This window comes from Pyrgilauda ruficollis, unplaced genomic scaffold (genome assembly GCF_017590135.1).
Source record: "Pyrgilauda ruficollis isolate IOZ18807 unplaced genomic scaffold, ASM1759013v1 scaffold55, whole genome shotgun sequence".
Classification (NCBI taxonomy): domain Eukaryota; kingdom Metazoa; phylum Chordata; class Aves; order Passeriformes; family Passeridae; genus Pyrgilauda; species Pyrgilauda ruficollis.
In genome coordinates this window covers 8,923,186-8,944,358 of record NW_024527155.1, presented here as the reverse complement: position 1 = coordinate 8,944,358, position 21,173 = coordinate 8,923,186, and the positions used below count along the sequence as shown (strand labels likewise).

At 38.4% G+C, this 21,173-nt stretch overlaps 1 protein-coding gene across 1 annotated transcript in view; it reads right to left on the bottom strand.

The window, feature by feature from the left end:
• Positions 1–11,796: 11,796 nt before the first annotated feature.
• Positions 11,797–21,173, bottom strand: part of PDHX (pyruvate dehydrogenase complex component X) — a 33,079-nt gene continuing 23,702 nt past the window's right edge. Inside the window, exons 8-11 of the mRNA XM_041481121.1 lie at positions 19,489–19,547; positions 16,815–16,973; positions 14,606–14,670; positions 11,797–13,352 (exon numbers count right to left, since the gene is read on the bottom strand). Of these exons, the coding sequence (XP_041337055.1) occupies positions 13,088–13,352; positions 14,606–14,670; positions 16,815–16,973; positions 19,489–19,547 (548 nt within the window). The 3' untranslated portion in view covers positions 11,797–13,087. The remainder of the gene's footprint in view (positions 13,353–14,605; positions 14,671–16,814; positions 16,974–19,488; positions 19,548–21,173) is intronic.

Genomic DNA, 21,173 nt, shown 5'->3' with positions numbered 1-21,173 from the left:
AAACAATTTGGTCCAGACCAATTGCTGGAACTTCTGTTCTAGTGGACGTAAGCTCTCTGCGCCTGAATATTTCTGTACTCAGAAAGACTTCACAGAGATAACATAATTGACCTCTATCCACAGAGACTGGGAGCCACAGAAGAAATTAGACAGAATAGTGGTTTAGATTCCTGTAGGTGAAGGCCACCCACAGGTTTGGATGACTCCATAGAACTGCCAGCAGACAGATCACTGCATCAGGCTTTTGCCTGCACCATGGGTGAGCTGCACACAGTGGAAGGCTGCTAACCATTCCCTGGATCAGCATTGGAAAAAAAGAGCTTTGAATTAAAAGAGCTTTGCAGTCATTGAAAATAGGCCCAGTTGTCAGAAAAGGAGGTACTGGAGAGAGAATAAAACAACAACCACAGACTTGCATGGTCAGCTAGGCAGGAGAACACCTGGAGATGTCGCAGGGTTCCTTTGGCCATCATCAAGGCAGCTGCACCCACAGCAAGCTGAAAAAACTTGTTTGTCTTGCATCTGCTAACGGGCTCAAGAGAAGGAGAATGTAGGCCTGAACTTTGGGACTGCCATTTTCACTTTTTTTTGAAAATCCGTAATTAAAAGTATGTACATCTACATACAAAGAGTCTGTTCCAGGAGATAAGCTACTGACAGCAAGAGTCCAATGTCTGTAACTCGCTTTTCTTAACAAATGACTTTCTGCAGTCTGAGAAGCTTCATGAGGAATTTAATCATTCTGGAGCTATTTCTCCAGGTAAGGACTTTGCTGCAAAGAAAAGCAGCATGCTCAAGAAAATTATTTTCTTCATCTTTTCTCTGTACTGACTTCTGGGTCAGCCTGAGACTGTTACAAGGCAGTGTACACCCTCAGAAATTCCTTTAAGCACTCTGAAAAGGGTGTTTTCCTTAAGAGTTTTCTTCTGCACAAATTTATAAAGATGATGTCTTTTGTTGAAGCCCTCTGAGGGTTTCAGCAATATTGCATTTATCATTTACCGTGGTTGCTTTGGAAGTGCTGTGTCATTACATAAGCATAAGATCCATCCAGCAAAATACTTACAGATGACAAAACAGAGCAAAGGAAGAAAACTGCCTCAAGGGAAGAAGGTAAGGAAAGAGATATGAGAAAAGAAGATGAGGCAGTCTGGAAAATAGAACAGTGGGTGCACACAGCTTGCTGGAACTGGAAAGGTCGACAACAGGTAGGACAGGTAGATTCTGCAAAGCAACCTGCAAACAGAGGCCTTATGGCTACTTCCATACAAATAAAACATTAACTACCAAAGAACCATTCTCTGGTTGCACTCAGCAGAAATGAGCCCCTTGTTCTGGCTATCTGCCTCTGACTTCAATGACCCTTGAGTGGAAGATTGAGTTGATAGCTCTTGCCTTGTTTCAGTTGCAGCCATCAGTCACAAAGCCGTGGTTGATCACCACAAGTTTACCCAGCACAGCAAAGCTTCTGTTCTTTCTGGAGTCTGTGAAAACTGCAGAGAGGAGCTGGTGTGCACAGGCCACAGTGCATTTGTGCTGTTAGAAACACATTGGCATACTATAACAATTCTGCTGCTGAGACAGAGGAGCAATGACAGCACTTTTCTTTCTCAGAAGCAGACTGCAAATAATGAATCAGTGAGACACAGTAGCACTGTAGTAAACATTAGAGATGAAGCTCATTATTTATGAAGCACAATGGAACTTTTCTCAAGAAGACACAGCGGTGTTGACTCTCTCTCTCTAATACACTGCTGTCTTTTCCTTAGCTTATTTACTGCCATATAAATTAATCTGCTGTTTTAAGGATAACAGCAGTTACTTTGGTGGTTTGGCAGTGGATCTAAATGTCAGGGATGGAAATCCTGACATTCTTAAAGTTTAAGATAGTAAATGTTTTATTCCGTTATAGGCTGAAGATTAAAAAAAAACCTGTGGAAAATTCAGGTCACAAGAAGAAGCAAGTTTCTTCCAAATCTAGGAGACAGATGCATTACAGGCTATGATTCCTGTTTCTTTCTCTCCATACTAGAACTTGAAAACTTATAAGTGATGTATCTATGTCCGTACTTAATTGCAAATTGCTTATTTTCCAGACATCCTTCTCTGCATCACCCCAGCTGTTATAAGGTAATAGAGTAAGTTAGTAGGTGGATTTTTATAAAACTGTCTCAGGTATCAGCAATTCTCTTCCTCCTATGTAATTTTGTTTTCTGTCCCTAGTGCAGGCATATTTAGACAGTTTTCCACACCCTTTGGTGCATTCCAGAAAACAGAGCTTACTTTATAGTAGATTAAACTGAACTTGCTTGGTGAAATAGGTGCAGAATCAGAACACAAGGGTACGCCTGCTTAAAATTCCAGCAGATTAATGATAAACAGTGCACTGTTGAAATGCAGCCTGGAAAGTTACAACCATTTCCAGAATTCCAGAAAGAATGAATGATACCCCCACTGGAAGTTAATCACTCTACCTAGGGATGACATACAATAACAGGTATTTAGCTATTATAAACTCCTTCCTTCACAAGTACCCACCCTACTGTTAATAATTCTGAAAAGATTGTCTTCTGTGTAAAATCCAGATTATGTTTTCTTCCAACTAAAGAGCAAGAGCAATTTTATAAAAGAATCTGCCATACAAGGCATTGATATCTGGATAAGAGATTTGACCATCTGACATGTCAGAATTTAATAACATGGCTGGAGAAGGTAAAGACAAAAAATCTTTGAAGCACAGTGTTCTCATGGGGAATACACAAGTGGACAGTGAACAACTCTAAGGCAAACTTCCTCCTTGGTCCCCCAGACCTGCTCTGCTTCCTACAGTGCCAGCCAGGTCACCTGCACCTCCACTTTTGATATTCATCTCTAGTCTCTGGCATATGTTTCTCTTCTTGGAAATCTGTAACTCTCTTAGCAAGTCTCTTTCTGGAACCTTCTATCTCAACTGCTGCCATGTACTCCCCATACAGACAATTTGTCTTCCTTGAAATACAGCTGGAATTGCATTCTCATCTGTTCTAAAAATCAGACCTAGTAACAGACTTAATTACCCAACTTTGAATTACAATAATGTTAATTAATTGTTAATTCTTATTCCAAATAATCAGCTGGAATGGTAGTGGAAAAAAACCCCTTTGTGTGGCATTTTATAGCATTTCATTTGCTTTGGCGTTTGAGAACCAAGGCATTGGTTTGATGATGTTCTTGGTTTAAGACAACAAAGCCAGTGTGTTGTAATCAGCACCAACATGTACATACATATCTTGCTTTCTTCCCCTGCTGTTCTCCTGCCCTAGTGTCGGCCTACTATTCACTAAAGAAATGTTTTATTGTGTACATGCAAAGGATTTAAGATATGCCTAGCTAATTATCCTTAGGTTTTGGAAAGTAATGTATGCTGCAAAATGTCTGTATATTTTTAGTGAGATTTTTGTCTTTTTTTTATATCTAGGTTGAGGGCTTTTTCATTTAAGAAAATAAAAAAATTCATACAGAAGTAGTAACGATATTTCATATTAATTTACTATGTATAGTGTGGAAAGCTATTAAATTTTAACTGTTATTTCTACCCTAAATACTCAAAAAAGAAGACGATTGTCTTCTTGGCTGGATGTGTTCAGTATGAAATCAGAGCATGCTTCTAATTTATTTTTTGCACCTACCTTATACAGTTTTAGTAGCAGTTACATGTTTTTCAGTTCCTGATTTGCAAAAATTTCTGTGTTTTCTTTAATATGTAAATCATCTGGTAAGAACCTGGTGAGCAGGCAGTCCTTGGAAATCTGGGGTGATACTACGTTTGAAGTTTGGAGTTTCCTGGGCACCTAAAATCAAAACTCAAAAGTCATCTCTACACAGTTAGTTTTGTGCCAGGACTCACTAGACAGAGCTTTCCTCCCCTTCAGGTCATGATCCAAATCTCCAAGTTAAAGATAACAGTAGCTGGTGCTGAAGATTGGATGAGATTTAATCAAAAGTGAAGAAGAAAGTGTCTCCTGTTTCTATTCCATTGAAATTCGGTTCACTGCTATGAAAATCTGAAACCTACCAGAACAATAATAAAATCAAGCTGTTTTCCGGCAAATCCTTTGTTATCCAGTTGAGAATAGCATTCAAAATGCCTTCTTACCTTTTACATTGAAAGTACAAAGGTCCAGTCAAAAAAACAAACATTCAATAAAAAAAAAAAAAATCATTCAAGCTTATTCTCTAGGGAAACAAGGAATGGCAAGTCCAAACTTAACAGTGGTTTCTCTCTGTGCTTAGTGATGTAACTCAGCGATGAGTTTGTTGTTTACATGCAAGCCTCTGTGTTATTTTACACACCTTTGGATATCCCATCTGGTCTCCAGCTGCCACTGCTGAAAAGCAACTATTGTCCCCTATTCCTGCAGCTTTTTTTTTTTTTAATTTTTTTTTAAATCAGATGTAAAGGGCCACTACAATCACAACATGGCTTGAGGGGTAAAGAAAAAAATTAAAACTGTTAAATAAAATTATAAACCATGCTGGATTCAACAATGTATTTTATATATCAGTCAGTGAACAGTCTCTAACAAAGTGATTTGGTAACAGTCAGAGGTACCCTGCTCTAAAATGTAAAACACATTATGTCATTAAGGAGTCCTGCTTTAGTGAATCTGAAAGAATTAAACCAGTTTCTGGATAGACAAAGGTATTCTTTAGAAGGAGTGGCAAATCCTGCTGGATTACATGAACAGCTTATAAAGGAGGAAATAAAGTAATTTTAATATTTCTCCCTGCTTCACAGGCTTTTAGTACTTAGCTCAAAACAAACCATTCAAAAAGTTTTCTGGCTAGGCAAATGAATACAACAGCACACACACACATATATAGAAAATAGTTACAAATTCTTACTTAAAGCCACTGCTTTATTCCTTTTGTAGAACCGTGAAGATAAATATCAAACAGTTTCTGTCACAGTGCTGCTATGCACAGGAGATAGCTTCAGGGAGAAACAGCACGAGCAAGGATTATCCAGAGCCAGTGGGAAGTGGACCTAATGATTGAGAAGGGACAGCAGCCTGGGCTTACACAGGAGGAGGCAGCAGGCCTGTGGGGTTTTTGCCATAAGAAGAAGATTCACAAACTGACTGAAATTTCAAGACCTACATCTAACAAACACAAGCCAAGTGCCTGTAGATCATCACAATCACAAACAGAATGAGTTCAACACCAGGAACACCCAGACTTCACATTTCTGGTGATGGAGAAATTGTTATTATTTAAGATAAAGTGTGGGACACTGAAACCAGCACAAGGAAAAGAAAAATCTAATTCTCTGGTAAAATATCTCTCACCCTAATTTCTGGAATCTTTAAAATATCCCCAAGTAGCTGAACTAGATCATAGAATCATTTAGTTGGAAAAGATCCTCAAGATCATCAAGTCTAAATGTAAACCCTATCACTGCCAAGTCCAGCACTAAACTATGTCCTTAAAAGCCACATCTACATGTCTTTTAATACCTCTGGGGATGGCAACTCAATCGTTTCCTTTGGCAGCCTGCTCCAGTGCCTGACAGCACAGAGGTAACTCCAGTCACCACCATCTGCAGGCTCAGCCATCCAGTCAGTTTACAGTAAACACCTAGCCAAGCCATGAGCAGCCTGCTTCTCCAGGAGGATGCTGTGAGAAATGCTGTGAAAAGCTTTACTAAAGTCAGGGTAGACAACATTCACAGCCTTTCCCTCATCCACCGAACAGGTCATCTTGTCATAGGAGATCAGGTTGATGAAGCAGCACCTCCCTTTCCCAAACCCATGCTGGCCGGGCCTGATCCCCTGCGCTGCTCGTGCTGTGTGATCACACTCAGGACAAGCTGCTCCAAGTCCTTCCCTGGCACTGAGGTCAGGCTGACAGACCTGTAGTTCCCCAAATCCTCCTTCCAACCCATTTTGTAGGTGGGTGACACTTTTGCTAAATTCCAGCCAGCAGAGACCTCCCTGTTTAGCCAGGACTGCTAGTAAACATTTGAGAGATGCTTCAGCTTTCTGCTGTGCTGTTTGCTGTGTCTTGTCACAGTTTGATTACCTGAAAGAGGTGAGGCAGCCCCAAGAGACCTGAGACACATGAACACAAAGGGCTTCCTCACTGATAGTTCACATTATCACTGGAAGCCAAAGGCAGCTTTTTAAGATGTAGTTGCTATCATAATCTTTTCAGTCTCTTGGCACCTCTGTGGACAATCCCAGCACTATTTTTATTTCAGGAATCTACATTCTCTGCATATTAGCAGACAGTTTCCTTAACAGTCACTAAAAGAAGGATAGACAGAAACTCACAAAAATTTAACACTTTCTGAGAAAGTTGACTCCTCACAGGCTTCAAAAAAGTTGAAGATTTCTTTCAAGTCCAAATATGCTTCTATTGTAAAAAGGTCTGTTTGTATAAGGATTTCAGAGATAACACAAATTCTTAGGACTTCATGGTGAGGTGAGTCAAGGTTTTCTGGGATTGTCGTAAAAACTGATTACACATTGCCAGATAAGAAATTCCTCAAATTATTTAAACAGCTGACAAATAAATGACCTCTTACTAAATGACCTCTTACTTTAAAAGTGGTGGTCAGTACTAAAATAATCTTTATGCATACACTTTAGTGCTGACATAAATCTACATCTGAAAAAAAACTTTTGCAATTGAGCGTCTTTGGAATGTCCTTCAGAATTCTAATGAAAACATTTTTATGCATAGATATAATTCAAAATTTTGTAAAAACATCATTGTGTTTATAAATGTTTTGGTAAACTAGGTCACTAATTCTTTCAGTACATTGAAACTGATTTTAACTGGGGGGAAAGAAAAAAAAAGGAAATTGAGCAAGAAAATTAGATATTGTTCTCAAATGGCTGAGAGCCTACAAAAAGGCCATCTTTACATTTCCTACTGTTGGTGACAGGGGCACATATTCCAGAAAACTTACCTAGCAGTTACATACTTCAAGCAAAGAAAATTGCAATCTCTAGTTGTTTAATCTGTTCTTCACTTACGAAACTCCAGCCAAGCATTCTAAATTACCACAAAAATAATGGCAAACCACATGAAAACGATTATTTTTAATACCACAAGAACTTCAGAAGAAACCCCTAAAACTTCCAGAGTCAAAAGAACATATTCTAGAACTTTTAATTAGAACTTGTGGTTGCTATGGGAAAAAAATTGTCACTTATAACAAAGCCACATTTTTCTGTATTTAATTAATCTAAAAACTGAAAAAACCCTCAAAACAAACACTCCCCACCCTCTCAGTGTTTAGTTATGCAAGAATCCAGAGTTCTTATGTCACTGAGTTCTCCACAGAGTTACTGTTTTCCTGTCCTAATGTCACTTTCTGACACCATTAGGCAAACTCTCGTCTCAGTGGAGCTGTTCAGCAGGGAGGTTTTGGTTGGCTGGTTGGTTTTTTGTTTGTTTTGGTGGTTATTTTAGAGATGGTACCCCTGTAGCATTGATGTCAGTTCTGAAATTAAAAGTAAATTATCCATTACCATCCATGACCACTTTGATTTGAATGGTACACACAGACACACACTACTGAGCTGTACATAGTGCACATCCACAGGAGGACAATTACCACTTTAGGCAGCTTAAAAACTAAACTAGACTCACACTTAGAAAAGCACAGAGAAAAATAATGGCTTAGCCTATGCCTAAATCAGTCCCAATATCATATGGTTTCTTAGATCAGATATGCTAGATTTACCTGTAATCTGTGTTAGATTTATCTGTAAATTGAGTATTATGCAACTGTTGCAGGTTTTACTTGGTTAGATGTCTTTTTATTATTTAACAACAAAAAAAGTTTAAAACCTCTTCAATTGGACAAATTATTCTCACACAAGACAACTCTTCCTCCCTCCATAGCTCCAAAATACTATGATGAGGTAGGCACAAGGGAAGGCTGTTTTCTCACCCAAAGATTGCTTCACAGATTCTTCAGGGTGTCTCTCTTAGCCAAGAGTATTTGCTCCCAGCTATCATTGCACCTGTCTCATCACTGGTGTTTGAGCAACAGATGCAATGTTGCAATTACTCTTCAAATGTAATCAGGGCAGGTTTCTCTCAGGCCTCCCCCAGTGTTGTACCTGTACACACACATCGAAACACGAACATTAAAGCAGAAATGTTGAAGTCTCAGCAGGGGAATTCAGAAGCCTGCCCCTGTTCATCCTGTAGCCAAAATCTGAAAGGCTTTAACAAACATGGTTGAAAAAGAAGCAGATGGCCTTTACCTACCTGTCTCTGCACATACAGAGATTGTACATGGCCCCACACGGGAATTATGCATTTCCTTTAAAAGGAGGTCCAAGAAGTAAAATACCCTAAGTGCATTATGGAATATTCAAGTTTTGAAGCATTATTTCCTTTAGAGTTTGCCTATGACAATTGCACAGTCAGAGATCATCTGCTTATACTTTACGGCTTAAAGAAATCCAGGCACTCCTTGATAATGAATAAAATAGAGATAATGCTACACAAAGAATGCTGTTCAAATACAGGTGAAAAAGACTCCTTTATTTTGACTTTCTTTCATCTCTTCTACCCTCCACAATAGGGATTGTCTTCAAAATGAAAGATGTCTTCCTGCAACTGCTTAAATCTAGTCTTTGGCAGAAGTACCTCTCTCAGGTAAGACTACACTTAAAATTTAAGCCATGTGAATACTTGAGACAGCCCTGACAGGTGAATTTCAATAACCACTTCTCTTCTGTGAGCATTATCCACTTCAGTAAGAGGGCCTCGACCCTCTGTTTGTGGCTTCTGCCTGCAGCTGTCAGAGAGCATACAAATACACACGGATAGCAGCCAAGGAGGTACCTGAGAGCACTGTTTCAGATAACTTCACATATCCAGAAATGTTTCTTCTGCTCCAGCCTGGGAGTCACTCAGAATCCTTAGCCCTCATTATGAGCTTGAGTAAGACACCACCTGCTTTGAAGACTGTGATAGTTACAGTAGGTTCAAAATATAAATGGACAGAGAAAAGACTCCAAACCTACCTGAAAAAGCTGTAATTCCTCTGTATTTGTCAACAGGGAAATACAAGGTGTTAAAACATCTGATAAATTTCCCTGGGTGCAACCAATTAACTTCTGAATTGACTCCAAAATAACTGCAAGTTAGTTCTCCCTCTAATACTCTTGTGGGGGGGTGGTGGAATTTGAATGTTACTTTCATTTGAGTCTCTGCATTGTTTGTACTTTAAAGGAATAGTAAAGGTGCTGTAGAATTCTTTCTTAGTATCCTAGAATGAGCAAGTAACATACTGCACTCAGAATATTGGGTTGAAATTCACACTGTAAGTCAAAAGCTTCAAACTTCAGAACAGTGTAAGAAGAGTTCTTTTCCTTATCAACCCAGGGATCTGTGGCAGTTCCTGTTCTCCAGGCAACGAGGAGGAAACAGCATGTTGCTGTCTCCAGAAACCTCCAGAAAGTCAGTGCATGCTGCTAATGCAGACTGGGACATGACACAGCAAGTATAAGCACCTGCACACACAAACAGCCTCTTCAGATAAGTAAGCTTATAATTTATTTGGCAGAGAAGAAATTAAAAGTGAACCAAAGCTGCAAAATGAAACAATTATTTCTTAAAATAGGCAGCTGAAACAGGAATTAATTGATGGCCAGGTCAATGAAGAGTATCCTTCAATTGCTTGGATCCCTGCAAAGTGAAATGAAGAGTGTGCTGTAATGCACATCACATAGACAATGCAAAAATCATGAAAGTGAAGGAGAGATCTGTTGCTTTAACAATTCATTTCATTCTTCATACAACAGTGAGCAGAAATAAAAATGTTCACAGCTGCCCTTTCTTCCTGTGTAGGTCTAGAACACAAGAAAAACTTCCAAAGTATAAAAGGGAATCTTCTCTTGTTCTCTTATCTTTTAAGGAGATAAATAGTGGCATTCATTAACGCAGCATGAATCACTTTCCTTAGTACAGGCACTGAACAAACAGAAACATCCGTCATTTTCCAGCTACTTATTTTCTCATAATGACACAAATGTTTAACTTGACAGGTAGGGCCATTATTACGGAGAAAGGGAAGAACAGTATGGTTATTGTAGCTGAATAATTATGTACCATGACACCTACAAGTTGAAACAAAGTTGACGTAAAAGCGAAGGAGCACAAATGGAGTTCAAGCAAACAGTGATGGTTTTTCACCGATAAAGATGAAAGATGCAGATTTTGTAAAGTAAACATGCAAAGTAGCCTGTAGCTTCCAGTAAGTGATTTTCACCCCAGTTTAATCAACACATGATTTCACCCAGATCCTAATTTTCTGTGTTTCTTGGACATGTTTCTACACATCTCTAGCAGGCTACCATGAACATCCTCCTGCTTCACTCAAGCATGACTACACAGAAAGAAATCCCAAGTTTAAAGTTCAAAACTTATGCTTAACTAAAGAACATGCTGAAAGATACATCCATAATAGATTAAACAAGAAAAAAACTGATAAGCTGAAAGTAACTGCTATACTGACTTAGAGGAATCTGCTTTCTGTGTCTTCAACAATTTAGGGACAAACACAATAGAACATCACTGCACATGAGTCAGCAGTGTGCCCTGGCAGCCAAAAGAGCCAACTGTGTCCTGAGGTGCAGGATACAGCAACAAGAAGGAATTACAGAAATTTTTTTTATAAGGAGTAAGATTGCAGGGAAAAAAAAAAAAAAAAAAAAAAAAAAAAAGCCCAAAAGTCAAATATTCTGACATTGCAATTGGGGATTAAAGTGTGACACACAATTCAATATTTGCTAACAATCACAAAGTCCAAAATAACTTTTTTTTTTTTTTTCAATCATGCCTCCTGCAATGGAAAATTATACAAAGACAGTATGCATCCTAAAGGCACACATTTCCAGCACATATTAGTATACTCCATTTTTATGTTTTTTAAAAAATTACTCACAAAAGTTGATGTCTTCATTGTATTTCCTGCTTTGGTATGTAGAATAGGCTGTCAGAAGACATTGGAAAGAATAAAACACAAAGCTAAATTTTTAATCTGTGAAAATTTTACTTTGAGGAAAATTTGCTTCAAAAGCAAGCATACCAATTATTCACTTTCTGGCAATTGACCCATTGTTCCTATCCCAAATCATCACAAAGATACTGAATATTTAAGCTGAATGGGCAGGTATTTGTTGTCTCACTTCTGCTGAAGTGCTAGGTGTTACAAAAGGGTTCATTTCCTATGAATTAAGGAGATCTGACTGCTATCACCCATCTGAGCTCCACACATTTCCTTCACAGGCTGATGACTGACAAATTATATCTGCTTCAAATAACAATGCTGGCAAAGCAGGCAGGTGCAAAGAAACTACAATTCAACCTTGTGTTAGCCTTGCCCAGTTCCGAAGCTCCAAAGGTTTATTTAACCAGGAGAAGCTGCCTTGCCTGCTGGGGCAGCACAATGGATGAGAGCACCCACACGGGCGAGACGGGACACAAATCCCATCCCATCCTTACATGCAACAGCGCCTTCCAGTGGCTGCGAGGGCGCAGGAAAAGCACGGGCTCGCAAGAAGGGATCGCAGCGCATGCAGCACTGCAGCGACACAGGGCAGCCGTGCAGCCCCTACCTGCGGGAGCACACAGCACCACCGCAGCCACCCGTGCGCAAGCGAAAAGCGGGAAACCAGATTTATAACAGGCCTGAAAAATCTCCTGGGCAGAGCAGATTCAGCAAATAATGAGATCTTCTTGTACATTAAGGACAATACAGAAGTTGGTCTTTTTTTTTTTTTTTTTCCCCCACAGTAATACGAGGTTAACAAACAGCTTTGGAAAAATTGGAAGTCAATAGTTTCAAATTGCAAATTAATCCTAAGGAACCAATCTTTAATATCGTTTATCAGTAAAAAACTCTTGGAAATACAGAATGTGTATGTCCATTCCTGTACAGTAAACTATATCTGGTAATCAAAAATCTCTCCAGTCTTCAGAACTTAAGTTCTTAAGAAGCAAACTCATTTATCAAAAACTCTCACCTCAGTGTTAAGTAAAGGCTGTCTTGCAAGTAGCTGTTTACTTGTTAAGCTGCTGCCATAATTAATTCCTACAAATCATTAGGAAAAAGCAGTTGCACAAAACAGAGTAAGACAAACTCCCATAATTCTATCGACAATTTATATTCTCATGAGGTCCTGTAAACACAGTTATTTCATACCATTTATGTGCAATATGTGGTTCCATATTTATATGTAAGAAAGACACCAATTTTATTCTGTTAAAATTCTTGGCCACTGCATTTGAGCCTTGAGCCTCTGAGTTACATTTCAATATACACTGATGATGAAACACTTTCTACTTACATCTACATTCCATCCATGCAAAGAACAGCATTAATCAGCAACTATTCAAGGTGCGAAATTTGACCTTTCATACTGGGACCTCTATGAGAACACTGCTCGCACAATTAAGTTCTGTTTTTTTTCAATACTTAAAGGAGGCTTTGAAGAAAGACTGGAACAAATTTTTGGCAGGTCCTGTTGCAATAGGAGAAGGGGTGATAACTTTACACTGAAAGCAGGTAGATTCAAACTAGATACAAAGAAGATTTTTACAGTGGGGGTGGTAAAAGACAGTACAGGCTGCCCAGAGAGGCAGAAGATCCCCCATCTCTGGAAACATTTAAGGTCAGGGTGGGTGGGGCTCAGAAGACATCCCTGGTCATTGTAGGCGAAGCTGGACTAGATGACCTTTAAAAGTTCCTTCCAACCCAAATTACTCTATTATTCCCTTTTATATTTCATGAAGTTTTATTGAGGTTTTTTACAGATGAGATTGACTTTCCTATGCAAACATGTACCATTGGTACTATGTGTTTAAAGCAATGTGGTACTTTAACTTCCAAGTCTTTTAGCTTTACAGTACGAAACCTGGTTATTACAGAAGACTAAAATCATGAGTCTTTCACATTAATTCATAAATTAAATATTTTTAACTGTCCATCTTCAGCTATTTACTCCTCTATACAGAAAAACAACCCTAGGTATATAATAGTTATCTATGCAGTCAAAACAGGAAGCAATCTTCAGTGAGTTTAATTTAAGGCCAGTCGCATTGGATTCTCTATATTGGCTTTCAAGGTCTCCAGAAACTTTGAAGCCAGTTCATCATCCACCACTCGACCATCACTCGAGAGAGTCACTGTCATGAGTTGATGCTGCTCAAGTTTCTCATTCCCTTCTTCATCTTCCACAATCTTGAGCTCTGGTCTTGCTCGGCCCACAGCGAGGATGCACGCCTGAGGAGGATTTATGACTGCTGTGAAATCACTGATGCCAAACATGCCCAGATTGGAGATACTGAATAAAACAGAAAAGAGTTTCAGTAACATCAGAAATTGCATATTCCCTCCAAGAAATAATCTATATATAAGAACTATTATGATTTAAATTCCTGCCAAGGCAAAATCCATTAAGTTAAAAATAGATCTGAACTGTTTTCAGTTGAGCACATTCAGATTCTCAAGGGTTTGGAATTTTTGCAATTAAAAATTGTGCACCTTTTAAAAAGTCCCATTTCTTTACAACAATGTATTCTTGCACTGCACACAATGAAGCCAGAAAGTAAGCTAACAAAGCAATGTCTTTAAATAGATTTTGCCTTTCCCTATTCCAAGCCAAATATCTTTTAGACTGAACTTCACAACTGCAAATTACAGTGGCTGATGGTATCCACTAAGCAATAAAATTTGGGCATCTAGGTGTTAACTCAGGCACATGAAAACATTTCTGTCTGTGTTACCACCTGTCAAGTGGTATATTAGGAAAGTCTTGGATTCTTCTGTGACAAGTTGTCTATGGAGAAAGCTGGCCCACCATCTCCTCCTTTCTGGTTACAGTTACAGCAAAGAGTGGAAAAGGATTAAATAGTACAGCCCAACCATCAAATGGCACCACTGCTGTGTTCACCACACACCAGGTCCTTAAGTGTCACATCCACCTGCCTTTTGAACACTTCCAGGGATGGTGACTCAACCACTTCCCTGGACAACCTGTTGCAATGCTTGACAATCCATTTCATGAAGAGTTTTTTCCTAACATCCAATCTAAACTTCCCCTGCTGCAACTTGAGGCTATTTCCTTTCCTCTTGTTACTACCTGGGAGAAGAGGCCAACCCACACCTCTCTACAGCTACACTCCTTTCAGGCAGAAAGAATGAAGAGTGATATGGTCCCTCCTGACTTAACAATCCCAGTTCCCTCAGCTGTTCCTCACAAGACTTGTGCTCCAGACCCAACACCAGCTCCATTGCCCTTCTCTGGACACACTCCAGGACCTCAATGTCTTTCTTGTGGGGATGGAACCAAAACTAAATACAGAACTCAAGGTGTAGCCTCACCACTGCCAAGTACAGATGAAATGAACCTGAAGCAGGGTAATTGTTTCCCCCTGATACAAGACAGACTAGGTTTGACCCTCACAATCATCACAAAGAGTTTCATCCTAAACAGAGCAAGATTTTAAAAGCAATGCATTAAAAGACAGTGAAATTGCTGAGGATAAAACAGTTCTGAACCCATCCTGCATGTATTAAATGCTGCTAGATTTTTACCTAAAAGATCCTCCCTGGTACTCTTCTGGTAGCAGTTTTCCATCTCTGGCCTTCTTTGCTAAAGCCTAAAAAAAAAAAAAGAAAAAAAAAAAAAAGAAATCAGTGTGTTGTAATAGACTAATTCTTTTTATTTCAGTAAGACATTTTAAGTACCATACAGACATAAAGTAAGCAAAAGTCACTTGCTTTTGGATTTAGGGAAGCACCCTCAGCAACACCTGAGGTGTTGCTGCAATGATTTGGCAAAGAGACTAGGACACAAAACTTCATTTTTCCACCAATATTGGCCGTTCAATAAAAGCTGTTCTCTCATCTTACAAATACCGTTCCAGTTCTTACAATGGAACCACCATTCTCCCTGGTGGTCTTATATTATCTAGCAAAATACTGATGAGATAAATTCACAGTATTCTTAACATACTTGTTTAAAGAAACTGACATGTACCATTTCAGAACTTTCTACCAGACTGAATTAATGTACTTCTCCCAGTTAACATTCAACCACCTTTTGAAGGCTGCCTTTAAGGCCACTCCTTCTGAGATCTCCATTTCATTTGTGAGACTCTTCTTTAAAATTCAACAGAAGACAGCTTCAAACACAGCCCAAGAAGTTTCTACTATGTTCCAAGATGAGATCGCAGAGTTGTACAAAATTCTAAAATTCGTAATAAGCATGTCAAAGTTACAAGGATACACTGAGCTTTAGTTTAGACTTTTTTTCATCTCTGAATAATTAGTGAAGACAATAGCCATGGGAACAGCATTCACACAACAGGATCAATATAAGCATGATGCGTTTGTGCAATTGCATTATTTGAATGATGAAAATCCAGTGCCAGGATGCATATGACCTGGAAAGAAGTCCATATTAACATGCAGCAGAAGGGAAGATACAAGCAATTATACAAAGAAAGTGCCTGCCAAACTACAGGGAGACTGACAGAGAAGCAGCTGCAGTTCCAGTGCATGCACATCAGGTACATGTTTGTTTCAGTAATTCAGTAAGAAGTTGATAAGCAAAATGATGTTGGTGTGGACAGCTATGTCACACATATGCCACTTAAAAGGCAAGGGGAATGCTCACTATCATAGCCCCATTGAACACAAGCTGAATTTCCACCATGGGAACTGAAGGACATTGATTTGTGGTAAGAGAGGTTTGCAATACCGCACACTATTTCAGGTATTGGGGAATAGAGTGAAAGCACAAGACTGAACAATGCTTCTCTTCTCGTCATTCCATCACAAACCCCACAACAATCTCAGCTGACCTTCCTCCCCAACTGGCTACTACTGTAAGGAATTGTTTTCACAACACATTCAGCATAAAGTAAGAAATATGGACTGGAAAAAAACATTAAAAACACCCATTTATGAACATTTTGTGGTATGACCCATCTTTTTCTGCCACAACTTTTTGGCTGTTCCCCTCCATCAACATAGACTATTATGGCTTCTATAGTTCTACATGAAAGGCAAGAATTTAAGAAGTGCACTGGTGTCTAGTTTGGGGACAGTTTTATGTCCTAGGATCTGTTTCCATTGCATTCCTCAGATGGTGTAGGTCTTTGATTAGTACTCGTTAAATGACAAAAAATGGCCTGTCTTGGGACATTTCATCATTCATTCTACTTTTGCCTGCCAAAAACCACTCCTTTATCTGGCAACAACTGCCACATATCACTCTGACTGGCACCCGCTCTATGCAAAATACTGCTCATTAGTCTGAGGAGTTTAGTGTTACATCCTTAATTGAAGTGCATATTGAAATAAATGCAGACAGAAATACATTCCATAATATAACTGCAAAGAGAGTAGAAAAAGCAGACACAAGAAAATTTCTGGGAAAGGGAAAAAACACAAAAAAACCAAAATCTCAAACCCCAAGACTGGAAATACTAATGAAACTAGCATTAAGTAGCATTCTCTTGAGGCTTAAAGAATTACAATTATATTAAATTGCAAAAGTCTGTACAGGTTTATTTTTCAAGCAGTCTAGCCACCATTCAACTAAATAACATAATATTATTGTTGATGAAAAATGGAGTTGCAAAATCAGTAAGAATTTTGAAGTGTAAGTAATGCTGAAACTGCTTTAGTTCCACTGCCTTTGTTATTACTGATGTGTATCTGGGTCACGCTACATTTTCTGCTACAGAAAACCATACAGCTGCTCTATTCCTCAGCCTGCTGCACATTTCAGACCCACCTTTGCAGAGGCAGCAATTTCCTTTATTCCCTTGGCAGCAACATCTTTTATGATTGGCGTAATGAGCCCTCGGTCCGTTGCCACGGCAATGGAGATGTCAATGGACTGCAGCCGCCTGCAGGCTTCCCCATCCCACGTTACATTCACATCTGGCATTTGCTAAAACAGACAAAAAAAAAAAAGACAGCTGTTAGAAGAAGAACAGTGCAATCAGTTATTAAGAAAAAGGAAATTCCTTTAAGACACATAGCTATCTACAGGCATCCACCAAGTGAAATAGCTTGCACTGATTTTATTCATATTTACTTCATCAAAAGACATGAAATGTATGGATCAGAAACTAAAAATGCAGTACAGACAGAAGTTTGTTTGGTGTTGCTAGGAAAAGACCCCCACATTACTATAAATTTCTTCACCAATACCAGCTTATGATGGCCAGCATGTAAAACCTCAAAGCAGTGCAACTTCTCCCACAAAATAACATCACAGGATGCTGGATTTTAAAGCATGGAAATGGACATCCCACTACACCCGCATGTTGTTTTTCACTGGTGCCTCAAGCACAATTCTCAACAAATAAAATATGCTGCAGGTACACTCACTGTTATTCAGATGCTCTCCTAAAATGCATCAGATTTTTTTTGTGGGCGGACTAAGTTAAAATTGAGATGTTCACTAATAATTTCATTTAGATTTTTTTAGCTTAATGAAATGAAGAGGGTATTCCATAAAAATTATGGGAGGGATGCAATATCAAAAGTGACTCTACTGTCTATCTAAAGTAACTGCACTCCTAGGAAGAAGTGGTATGACAGTACTCTGAGTTCCTATTCTTCAACACCAGAATAAAGATATTCAAAAGAGATGGTAGGGACAGAATTTGTCACTTCAACAATGAAAGATTTATTTTTAAAGGACAGCTGCTAGAGGAGGCTTTGTAACAAAGCCCAACCACTTGAAGATATCAGCCTAGAAGTTTTACTTCCTTCATGCTCCCCTCTCCCTCCTTGTTCCAGAAAGAAGATTGGTTCTACTGGGCTGTCACCTGGTGAGCCCACTGGCACATTCACAACATCTCAGCTGTCAAATGTCAAGACCAAGCTGAAACACAGAACTCATAACTGGACTTGTGATATCCTAAGTGAAGGAGAAATTTAGCATGTTCAAGAACCAATACAAGCAGTATCTTGTGGTGTGTCATAAACTGTCAAACCAGCTGCAGTCAGCCCATTAAAGCCAAAAGAACACATTTTTCATTGTTCAGAGATAAAACAGTAACAAAATATTCTCTGAAGAGTACCCAGAAAAGAGTCAAAGAAACTGCCTTGAATTTCAACTTGAAGATGCATTCACATCACCCAGTTTCATGCAGGAGAGGTACTGGTGGAAGTGGGTTTTCTTTTTTTAAAGCAGTTGCCCACATCTTTTCCTAAAAAGCTGACAGAAAGTAGATGAGAAGTGAGCTTGATCATGAACTTGTTTCCTGATATACTGAGTTAAATTTGTTGGGCCTTTTTTTAATGTATTATTTTAATAGTCAAACAAATGCTAGCATAGATTTCTAACAAAACAATAGGATAGAAGAATTTTATTGGTTACTTCCATATCTACACAGTATTATTATCAGCTCAAACTAACAGCCCCCTCAGAAGACAAAACACAAAACCTCTTGTTCTCTCTCTCCTGTTCCTTTCACCTGCTCTCTGGTGCAGAGATAAGTTATCCAACACTCCCAGCAGTTCATAGTAAAATTTAGGTATCACTATTTCCTCACAAAAGGTTTCATTAGGCCACTAAAAAAGCTTCTTGTTATGTACACATCTAACAAAAGCAAAGCACAGATATTTGGCTCCTCCTTTTGGTTTTGGTATTAACTTGCAGAATTTTTTTTCCAGTCTAAATAAGGCCTCAAATTTCTCTCAGGCACTTGCTTATGAAACTGTGTAGAATCCTGTCTATTTTCTCTCCAAATGAAACATTAAGTTATATCTAAGCTATAGCTCTTAAAATTATACATTAATATTTAGTACATGTTCAGCTAGAAATCTGTTAAGTCTTTTCCAGTCTGGCGTTCTCTCAATTCCATAAATCCATAGGAATAGGAATACTCCCCCAACATAAATTCCTCTCTCAACTTCTAAATAGTTCAAATTATCCTCACAAATGAGAAAAACAGCTGTCACATCCTTTCCAAAGTTTTTATATTACTGTGAGGTAATCCAGGCAATGAGAATTCCTAGCAGAGTGGTTGCCAGAAGAATTTTTATTTCAAAGCAGGTATCACTCAATGTGCCGTCAGAATACACCTGAGGTAATAACAAGGTTTGTTTAAGACTTAGATGAATGTTTGCTTATAACTAAAAGAAAGACGATCTAACTAAGATTAAATGAATGATCTTGGCAATGGCTTTAGTCTGCTGACAAAGCAACTTTTGTGATTTGCAGATGTTAACTGCAGTAAGTGGATTTTTACTAAGAAGCTCTCATTTTTCTAGTTCACAACAGAGACAGTGAAGAGAATTTTACCTGGAAACCTAAAAAACCTGTCAATAAGCAATACAGAATTACCAGCTTTACTGTTATCCCACTCATATCTCCACATACTCACAAAATACTTTTGTCTCCTAGGCAGTTTACTATTAAAAGGTATTTTTAAAGTCAATTATTTGCGTACCTTCAGAGTAACTGCTGTTGCCTTGATAATAAAATCATTTACAGATACTTTAATGTCATCTGCAAAGGGAAACAGAAAAATTTTAAAAAAGGATAACAATCATTGTTTGTAAGATTTGTTTATCAGTATTTGTGTGATGACAAGATTCTAGTGATTCAGCAGATTTATTTCTTTGAAGCATTAACAGAAAGTCACTTATCTTCAAAATCCAATAATAAAAGCAAGAAAACTTTTTCCCCCCTTGAGACAAAAGGCGTATCCATCAAGAAAAATCTCATGCAAAGACACTCAAGAGTTTCAGGAGACTGAAACTGGTAACTGGTAAAATTAGGAGTGGCATCAGAAGCAGGAATAATAGATACAAAACAGATTAGGCCATAAAATTACCCTGAAATGTGTGACATTTACACAATATTAAACTCATCATTCTCACAATTAAAAAAACTACATTACCCTTCCACCACTATCACTACTGTCAGCAAAACTGATCAAGCAGCAAAACTGCTTAATTTTCAAATCTGGTTTATGGCATGTAACATACCTAAATTTAGAAATATTTTGCAAGGGAAAATAATTTATAGATAATAATATCAAGTGAAACATTCTTAAGTCATCACAAATTTAGAGGAGTGAACCAAGTATCCACTTACCACATAACTGGCCTGCAACATTTGCCATGATTAGTAATCTATGTACAAGAAGAGAGACAGCATTCCAACAGAACATAATGGAACTTTCAATTACTATGCTGCACTGACAGAGTTTCACATCAGACAAACCTGTACCTTGATCATCAAATACACACTGGTTTCTGTTTACATACTATATTCCTAACCCTTGGCAAAAATGTCACAGTCCAGTATTAGAGCAGGAATACAGTTACATGATCCACATCTGGTAATATTTTACCCTGCACCACTGAAGTTTATAATAGTAGAAACCCCCACAATTTCCATCAGAGGAAACAAAAATGTACCAGGACAAGCTCTGTAGTTCAATGTCATGCAAAGACATATGGCTTTTCCACCTCTGCATTTAAAGGAAATATTCATTAAGAATCAACAACAGCAGGAGAGGTGTGAAAAATTTCAATTGAGTATTCCTAACTAAGATCCTTTTTTGGTTCATTGCTTATGAACTGCTGCTGTTTAAAAAAAATATCAGCGTCATAAAATGTCTTTGACATTCATTTGTGAATAAGATACCATTAGGAAAAATAACAGGTAGAAAAATGATCTGGGTACTCTTGCATTAAAAATTAGTCATTCAAAACTCCAGTGGAAGGACAAGCAGCTCCTGTATCATCATCTAGGAAATCTGGATATACCTGTCAAATTTAATTTTAGACCACACAAACAGATAAACAAGCATGGCTAGTGACTAGTACAGAACAGTTTGCCTCAGTTTCTCAATCAGTACAGCAATAAAAATGTAAATTAAACCTATTCTACTGTGTTGTTCTGAATGCACAGCTCACAAGTCTTAGGAAACCTACCATTTGAACCTATAAGCTTTCAAATCATGACAGCAATCATGAAGCTTTAGATCAAAACTTGAAGTGTCTTAGACCTAACATTATTTTACCCAAGTCACAGACTTAGTACCAGTCTGAGAGGTGCATGTCTTCATCACCAAACAGAGCATCACTACTGCTTATGCAGCCTGGTTATTGTGCAAAATAAGAC